General features: G+C 36.8%; 1 protein-coding gene across 1 annotated transcript; it reads left to right on the top strand.

Moving 5' to 3' along the window:
• The first annotated feature begins 2,826 nt into the window (after positions 1-2,826).
• LOC127433661 (golgin subfamily A member 7-like) lies at positions 2,827-9,736 on the top strand. The gene is made up of 6 exons (XM_051685750.1): positions 2,827-2,895; positions 3,551-3,673; positions 3,815-3,967; positions 4,126-4,227; positions 8,729-8,785; positions 8,931-9,736. Exons 1-5 carry the CDS (start codon positions 2,887-2,889, stop codon positions 8,771-8,773), a joined length of 432 nt encoding a protein of 143 aa, XP_051541710.1. The 5' UTR covers positions 2,827-2,886; the 3' UTR covers positions 8,774-8,785; positions 8,931-9,736.
• The last annotated feature ends 31 nt before the right edge of the window (positions 9,737-9,767 follow it).

Genomic DNA, 9,767 nt, shown 5'->3' on the forward strand with positions numbered 1-9,767 from the left:
TAAATGCACAAATTAATTGTTTCTCCACTGGAACAATGCTAACTCCATTCCCAGGAAGACCACTAACACCACCCATAACCTAACTCTAACCAATGAAAAAACGTTCTGGGAGGGAATGGATCTTTTCCAACACCACACTCTGACTCATTGGGATTCCTGGAAAGAGCTATAAAACAAGATAATAACATGAAGATCCTTTAGAAGCAGCTATGCAAGAGGAAATGCTTTTTGAAATAATAAAGCAATTTATTCGAGATCATTTGCAGTAGCCACATTCAAGAAATAAACTTATTTAAACTGGTCTCATAGGCCCTGTGATGTGTGGTGGTTCTAGTCGATTTTCAACAGAAATCACTTACTATGAAGAAAATTTGAAGTGTAAAAGGAATAGATCATATTCACAGTAGCTCCATCTTTGATTTCTGATGGAAATGAAAACGAGGCTGATAGACCAGAGATCTTTTATACTGAGATAACAACCTCTGCGCTTTCACCATAGTAGAGAGCATAACGGTCAATTAGCGTGTTATGACAGTAAGTCAACGTTTGTGGATACCATACAAATGAATGTGGGGAGCCGTAAACTGACACCTACCTGTTGCAAAATTGTCAGCGACTTCCCTTATAAAAAAGCAATTTTATTGTAGTAAACTCCATAAATAGTTAATTCCAAAATAATTTTTTTGTGTAAAACATGTTGAAGAATTTAATCCATGAGTGAGATAACAGGGCAGGTACAGGGATTAACCCTCCTACTGCATTCAAAATCTGTATACACCTTTTGCATTTGCGGGTCAGTTTTGACCCAGTGGAGTTTTAAGCTTATAAAACATTCATAATCCGATTTTTTTTTTCATCAAAAAACATATTGTAGCTCATTGTTTAACGTCTTAGCTGTTCATACATGTATAAAGATCTATATTTTTTGCATGTTAACTGAAAATATAAATGTTATTATGTATGATAATAAAAAGGATTTTTAATTAAAAAAAAAACCTTTTGAAATTTCAAAAATTATCCGAATGCAATAGGAGGGTTAAATGAGTAGCCTAGTATTTGACTGGTCATGTGATCTCAACATGGCAGCCCCCATGAGGGGACCCTCATCTCCAAGTAGAATAAAACAGCTTTTATAAGGTTACTAATATGACTGGAGTCTTAATTTTAATGTGAGTGGTCATGATTTTATACATATGTTTCAAAAATACTATTCCTTTCTTTAGGATGAAAACTTTATTAATAATGAAAAAATTACTGAGTGTACCTTAAAATAAATGTACAACCCATTACAGAGACAGTACATACATTATATCCCTCTGGCTGTAACCACAATATACTTTGAGGGGGACAAGTATGTCATTCATAACTGTGAATGTGAAAACATTAATGGAGCAGTTTTCAGTGAATCAGGCTTAAGACAAAGAGCAAATGTGTCTATATTGTAAAGGAATTGAATGAATGTAGTAATCTGGCAGGCTTTTGAAGTAGCTTTTTAGAAAATTGTCTCTATATTGTCTAATAAAATAAAATAAAAAAATAAAAAACACAAATTAGAGCATTTTCACCCAGATCATATATTCTTAATGCAAATATTATTAGGTCATAATTTTAAATCAATTAAAGATTTTCTAAATCATTTCTTTATGTCTTTAATTAATTCTGAATTTTGTACAGCATCTCCTAAGAGTCTTCTTTTAAAAGAGATCATTTTATTTTGAGTATGTCTTGTCAGGTCTGTGCTCAAAAAATGAGCCACCAGTAAAAGGAGTTCACCTAAAAATGGAAAATGTACTTTTACTCACTCATTTACTCACCCTTATGTTGTTCAAAACCCATATGCTGGGGTTTTTCTTGGAACATAAAAATAGATATTTTAAGCAGCTCTATTCCATAGAAAAAAAGTTTATAGTGAGCAGGAGCGGTCGAGCTTCGTAAAGGACAAATACTATAAAGCACAATTATTTATTATTATTATCATAACAGTAGTCCATATGACTCGTGCACTATATTCCAAGCTTTCTGGGGCCGTACAACAGCTATGTGTTGTATGGACTACTTTTATGGTATTTTTATAATGATTTTTTTTTTCTCTTTGGACCTTGACAGCAGTGGTCAATATGAAGTGTTTTTGTATGGAAAAGAGCAGCATTAGGATTCTTGAAGAAAATATTGTGTTAAGATTTTACTGGGAGGAAAAACAGTGAGGGATAACTTGATGACCGTAAATAATTTTGTGTATTTTCATTTTGCTAGCCAGCTGACACAGTCATGTCATTTTACAGATACATCAGTGATGAAAATATATTCAAATTATATTCATATTTTCTTTGAAACAGCACAAGAAAGAAAGAAAAGATGACTGAAACAGGCAAATTGCCAGCAATGCAGACACAGTGTTTGTCTTATACTGTGTGAACTTTAAAAATACATGTATCTTTTAAAAACAAAAATTTAAAATTTTGGGTCTTTATCGCATTTCAAGCCTTTATTCAGAAAATTATTGCATTCAATGCCTTTACTATATTAAAGGACCAAAGAAGGCCATTATATTTGTGACCTCAACACCCGTGACCCCCCACCCCCAAAATGGTTTTGTCCCCCCCAATGTTCAAGACATGGTTACGGCCTGACAGAGCCTCATTGTCATTCTCGTCAAAAATCAACGGCGTCCAAAGAAATAAAAGCACAGATCTTTTATCATGTTACCCGTGAATCCGTGTGGTTACAAAACGTTATTAGTAATATTAGTAAGCTGTTACAGTACATTTGAGGGGGCACGCCAATAAGTGTTTAAACGGAACTGATGAATGTAGCAAAAGGTTCCAACCGGACGGTGTTAAGAGGCGTACAGGAGGCTGAATAACAGGAAGAGCAGCAGGAGCCACTATGGCGGAGGTACGCGAATATAAACAATTTTCCAATATACTTTCCTCTTGTTCACGAAGAAATATGAACGCTTGAAGTAACATGTTGTAATAAATTTTTTCTCAACCATCTGAATCATTAATTTGACTCAAAGTAATACCGTTATTATTTTTTATCCAGTGGCGGATCGAGATGATGATCGACGTCGATTATTCCGTTCCTTCATTTAATTTTTGTCAGTATACTCGTATAAATCCAAAACCAGTTCGTATTCTTAAAATGAGCGTCTGGTTGTCATCAGATTTGACTCATTTCATTTGGGCACACTTAATTGTGATATCAGGGCGTTACTGTATTTTTAACTTTGTTTTTATATGAGTTTTATTATAAATTGATCTTATAGGGATATTTCACCCAGAAATGTCCTAATTTACTCACCCCCTTGTTGTTCCACACTTTTCTGACTTTCTCTTTTCCAAGGAATACAAAAGATGTTAGGTTGAGTATTCACTCTCACCATTCACTTTCATTGTATGGAAAACAAGATCAGTCCCTAACATTCTGCTTAACATCTCCTTTTGTATTCCACGTAAGAAAGTCATACAGGTTTGCAACAACAAAGTAAATAATGATGACCATTATAATTTTTGGGTGATTAGTATGTACATTGTTTTTTTCTATCCAGACGCATAGCTTGCAAGACCTCCGGCAAGCAGCCGTCGCCTCCAAGGTTTTCGTTCAGAGAGACTACACCTCTGGTACCATCTGCAAGTTTCAGACCAAGTTCCCCACAGAGCTGGAGAGCAGGGTGAGTAGAAACAGTACTGCTTCATCTAAAGTCTTCATAGCAAACACAAAAAGAAAAAAACAGGTACTGTTAATGTGCAAGTTTACATTTATATAACTTGTTTTAAACATGATGTGATATTTGGTTTTTTTTTTGTTCCAGATTGACAAGCAGCAGTTTGAAGAGACTATGCAGACCCTGAATAATCTATTTGCAGAGGCAGAGAAGCTTGGAGGCCGGTCATATCTGGAAGGCTGTCTGGCCTGTCTCACTGCATACACAATCTTCCTCTGTATGGAGACCCACTATGAAAAAGTAAATGTGCACTTATACAGTCATAGGCTGTAGATATTTGCCTGATGTTTCTGACTGGATTACGTTGACTTTGTTGCTGTTTACCATTCATAATCGAAGACTAGTAGAGACATTAAGACAGTTTATCAATATGACACTATTATGTTAATTTCATTCAGGTGCTGAAAAAGATCGGCAAGTACATCCAGGAGCAGAATGAGAAAATTTATGCTCCTCTTGGGCTTCTCCTCACGGATCCCATAGAGAGAGGGCTCAGAGTTGTATCCTTTTTTACACGGAAATGTCAGAGTCAGGTTTACTACTCACTTGTTAACCTTTTCAACTCTGCGGACCCCCGGTGAGTCCAAAAGGAGGCGCTATGTCGCGAAAAATTTACGCTTAAAATGTTCAAGTCTCCTAATGCAAAAGTCAGGCATAAAAGATATCATTTGAAAGCTTAGAATCTGAACTTTTCAGAGAATACAATCACATTTGTATTTGTTTCATACTGTAAAATGACAAAATAAGGCCTGAAAACATTCACATCGCAAATCAGCACCACCTAGTGGTTATGTAATAGAAATATCAATATGAATCAGGAATGTGATTCTTCCGGATTAATCTGGAATTCTGGTTTTTCCAACTTGAAAATGTGACCCCATGTGAATTGTGTAAATCAGTTTAAAAAGTAATAGAGGGGGAGGGGGGTGTTGTTTATATGTCATTGGGGCTTAATATCCTGTCCTGTGCATTCTTGATAAGCACTTTTCACCCAAATAAGTGTCATTTTACCCTTCCCTTGGATAGTGCCACTGCTGTTCCAGTGCTTGCATGCTACTTTCCCCTTTGATTCACAGCGTGCACATAAAAATGTCCTCTCGCACTAGAAAAGTATAATTTGGAATCACTTTGGTGGTGGCGTGGGAAGCGGATTTCCCAAATATTGGCTTGCAAGTTGCTACTGTATCAGTAGGGGTGTTTTCACACTTGATTCCTCTTTAAACCTGCCTGCAACCTTTGTTCCAGCTGAGTGGGCTTTTTCAGGTGCAGGGATTAATCGCTTCAGGTTAGTCAGGTCCCGTCTTTCACCGGACCGCTTTCGTTTCGCTCAAAATAAATAATAAAATAAAAATAAAAATATATTATGCCTATTTTTTTTTGTCACTTTTTTTTTTTTTTTTTTTTTTTTTCAAGTAGGCTACTTTTCAAAAAAAGTGGTGGCTGTTAAGTATGTTAAATTTCCTTTATTCTGTGAGTGGATGCCATTTTTTAGGACAATATATTAGGGTTACGTTTCTCAGCCTGTTTTTCTATCCTAGCTTTTTTTTATTATTATTTTTTACTTCGTAAATTTGCTAACTTTCTGAACCAAACAGCTGTCATTTTTTTGTAGTAGATCATAATGCACGTCACAAAATAAGCAACTTTTCAGCGCATTATTTAGACTTGGCTTACCTGTTATTATTTTCAACAACGTGCTGACTGTTATTATATGTTGGGTTTTAATAACTTTTTTATTAGGTTTTCTCTTATTGGTCCTACACTGCTATTTATTCAACTGTTTTCAACAAATATGCCTATATTGGCTAACGTTGATTTCGTGAATGCCTGTCATTTGTTTCCTGTTTAATGTACAGTGATCATAATGCAAGGCAATACATCGCAAATATTTTTCGTTTATCAGTGGCATTTAGTATTGGATTTGGCTATTGGAATAATATATAAAGTATATGGTGTGTGTGTGTGTATATATATATATATATATATATATATATACACACACACACACACACAGTATCTCACAGAAGTGAGTACACCCCTCACATTTTAGTAAATATTTTATTATATCTTTTCATGTGACAACACAGAAGAAATGACACTTTGCTACAATGTAAAGTAGTGAGTGTACAGCTTGTATAACAGTGTAAATTTGCTGTCCCCTCAAAACAACTCAACACACAGCCATTAATGTCTAAACCGCTGGCAACAAAAGTGAGTACACCCCTAAGTGAAAATGTCCAAATTGGGCACAATTAGCCATTTTCCCTCCCCGGTGTCATGTGATTCGTTAGTGTTACAAGGTCTCAGGTGTGAATGGGGAGCAGGTGTGTTAAATTTGGTGTTATCGCTCTCACTCTCTCATACTGGTCACTGGAAGTTCAACATGGCACCTCATGGCAAAGAACTCTCTGAGGATCTGAAAAAAAGAATTGTTGCTCTACATAAAGATGGCCTAGGCTATAAGAAGATTGCCAAGACCCTGAAACTGAGCTGCAGCACGGTGGCCAAGACCATACAGCGGTTTAACAGGACAGGTTCCACTCAGAACAGGCCTCGCTGTGGTCGACCAAAGAAGTTGAGTGCACGTTCGCAGCGTCATATCCAGAGGTTGTCTTTGGGAATTAGACGTATGAGTGCTGCCAGCATTGCTGCAGAGGTTGAAGGGGTGGGGGGTCAGCCTGACAGTGCTCAGACCATACGCCGCACACTGCATCAAATTGGTCTGCAAGGCTGTCGTCCCAGAAGGAAGCCTCTTCTAAAGATGATGCACAAGAAAGCCCGCAAACAGTTTGCTGAAGACAAGCAGACTAATGACATGGATTACTGGAACCATGTCCTATGGTCTGATGAGACCAAGATAAACTTATTTGGTTCAGATGGTGCGAAGCGTGTGTGGTGGCAACCAGGTGAGGAGCACAAAGACAAGCGTGTCTTGCCTACAGTCAAGCATGGTGGTGGGAGTGTCATGGTCTGGGGCTGCATGAGTGCTGCCGGCACTGGGGAGCTACAGTTCATTAAGGGAACCATGAATGCCAACATGTACTGTGACATACTGAAGCAGAGCATGATCCCCTCCCTTCGGAGACTGGGCCGCAGGGCCGCAGGGCTGTATTCCAACATGATAACGACCCCAAACACACCTCCAAGACGAAAACTGCCTTGCTAAAGACGCTGAGGGTAAAGGTGATGGACTGGCCAAGCATGTCTCCAGACCTAAACCCTATTGAGCATCTGTGGGGTATCCTCAAACGGAAGGTGGAGGAGCGCACGGTCTCTAACATCCACCAGCTCCGTGATGTCGTCATGGAGGAGTGGAAGAGGACTCCAGTGGCAACCTGTGAAGCTCTGGTGAACTCCATTCCCAAGAGGGTTAAGGCAGTGCTGGAAAATAATGGTGGCCACACAAAATATTGACCTTTGGGCCCAGTTTGGACATTTTCACTTAGGGGTGTACTCACTTTTGTTGCCAGTGGTTTAGACATTAATGGCTGTGCGTTGAGTTGTTTTGAGGGGACAGCAAATTTACACTGTTATACAAGCTGTACACTCACTACTTTACATTGTAGCAAAGTGTCATTTCTTCAGTGTTGTCACATGAAAAGGTATAATAAAATATTTACTAAAATGTGAGGGGTGTATTCACTTCTGTGAGATACTGTATATGTATATATACAGTACATACAAATATAGAAATTTTTTTTAACTGTTTTCTGAGGGTTTCTTAGTTTAGACTAGCCTACTACGAAATTTCTGTTTAAAATTGAGTGAAATTGCTCATTGAAATCGTGATATTAAAACAAAATGCTGCATCTGCATTGTCTTCAGTCAGTGCTACATGAGCGAGCAGAGTCCTCTAGTGGAGGCACACACTGAGGTGCACAGCAAAATTAGTTGATCCAGTTTTTACCACATTATAATGCAAATGGCAAAGCTTGTAAAAGAGATCCCTTCCCAGATGTTGGCTATGCAGCAAAATTGAAACATCACAGATCAAAACATATCAAAGCAATAGTCAATGATCTATCTGAGGCCATCCAGGTGTCAAAAGAGAGAATACCAGAAAAGGCATATTAAAGCTTTAATGAAGCTTGCAAAAGGCTAAAGAGACTTAAAAACTTCCCAATAACTTCTGCGCTGTATTTGGGTGGTTTTGTGCTGAACAATAGCTATGTGTTTCTCAAGAATTAATTTAAGAAAATATGAAATCTAAAAATTTTGTCTGCAATCTTTTAGTCTGGTACATTTCTAGAAACTGAAACATGTATGAAGCTTTTACCTTAGGCAGTTTTCTAAAAAACGAGCCATTTTTACTTGTCTGTGAGCTTGCTTGCAGTCCAATGTTATATAGATGTCCTGAACAAAATATGCCATCCAGCAGGAAAAGCAAGCTAAACAACTCATCGAAAAATGTTATTGACTATTGATGATAAAATGTTATACATCATCGTAAAGGGGAGGATCTCCGCTTAATTACACCTAGATTGAGTGTCTAGTCCACTCAGAGGCCGAGATATTCAAAGACAAAATGAGGTTGGTGCATGAACTGAAAATTAGACAATGTCTATGGTCGAGCACATCTGTGAGGGCTAAAATGCATTATAGCGCCACCTACATTTCAGATCGGCATTTTGTGACAGAAGGTGATAGAGGAAAAATTCTTTTTTCTAGTGCTTGCTGCCAGCTAGTGGAATAAAATAAGACTGTTTGGAGGGAGATGGAATGAACAGAACCAGAATTACATGCTTAAAAATATTTTTTTTTATTATTCTATTCAACATAAGATTGTAAGCACAAAATATTATTTATGAATAATTAGTGTTTTGTTTTGTTTTTTTTGGGCTCAGTATGTGTAAATTGTGAGCTTTTAAATTTGAATGTGGAAAAATTACAGGCGGCAGCCCAAAAATGCCCCAGAGTTGATGAGGTTAATATAACATATTTACGTACTGCAGTTGATGGTAATGGAAACTCATTTTAATTCCTTAACCTGAGCTTTCAAAGGTGGAGATCACTATTTTTGAGGATAGAAGTATTGGCTCAAGATAAAACACACCACAGGTTAATGTTTTGCTTCATATTTCACTCTTTCATTTAGATTTTTTGCATTCGGTCACATGCTATATCTCATTTTGAAGTGAATTGCAATAGAATAGATGCAATATGTATTCCTGCAAATAATGCAATACATGATTTCTTTCCATAGGATCATGTGTGGAACATGATTATTGGCCTGCTGGACTCAAAACCTGCTTCTCCGTCTCATGATAACAGACCCGATTGCGTTAAACTGTAGATGGTGTAGGTTATGTTTATTTTCAGCTTATTCCTTCATTGGTTTTATTTTTTATTTTTATAGAGGGAGAGAGTTTTATATATATAAATATATTATTATTATAATAATAATAATAATATAAGTACCTTACCCAAACTCTCCAAATCAGCTTTCCCTCAGTTAGCAGCTCTCCAGTGTGTTAACTGAATTATTTTACATTTGTGTTGTGCCATGTTATTTTATAAGGATTGTTTGGATCTTCTGTGATTCTTCGTTCTTGTGCTTGTTAAAACTGTTATTCTAACAATAATGAAGATGCTTCAGTTTTGTGTACATGGAAATAACATGGAAACTGTATTTAATGATTTTTTTTTTAGTAATAATCCGTTGAATTACTTTATCATTGTTCCATTTCATAGTGCCCCCTCTACAAAATACTGTTTTCTGTCTATTCCATGCATTTTAAACACTACATTTTACTATATTTACAAGTGGACTTCTGTAGTTTTATTGGGGTCTGCGATATAATCCTTATTACACATAAATGCCATAAAGACCTTAAAGCATGGTTGCGTTTAAAATCGCATACCCTTCTTGTATTTTCTAACTGCTGTCAGTTCAACTTGTTTCTTGTGTACATCTTGTTATCAGTGTTGTATCATAATGTCTTTTGGAAAATCTTTTGACACCTATTTAAACTATGTATCGTACAATAAATAAGTGTTTTCATGAACAAATTAATTCCGTTTGTGCCGTCTGTGAACATGC

This window comes from Myxocyprinus asiaticus, chromosome 43, assembly GCF_019703515.2.
Source record: "Myxocyprinus asiaticus isolate MX2 ecotype Aquarium Trade chromosome 43, UBuf_Myxa_2, whole genome shotgun sequence".
Taxonomy (NCBI): domain Eukaryota; kingdom Metazoa; phylum Chordata; class Actinopteri; order Cypriniformes; family Catostomidae; genus Myxocyprinus; species Myxocyprinus asiaticus.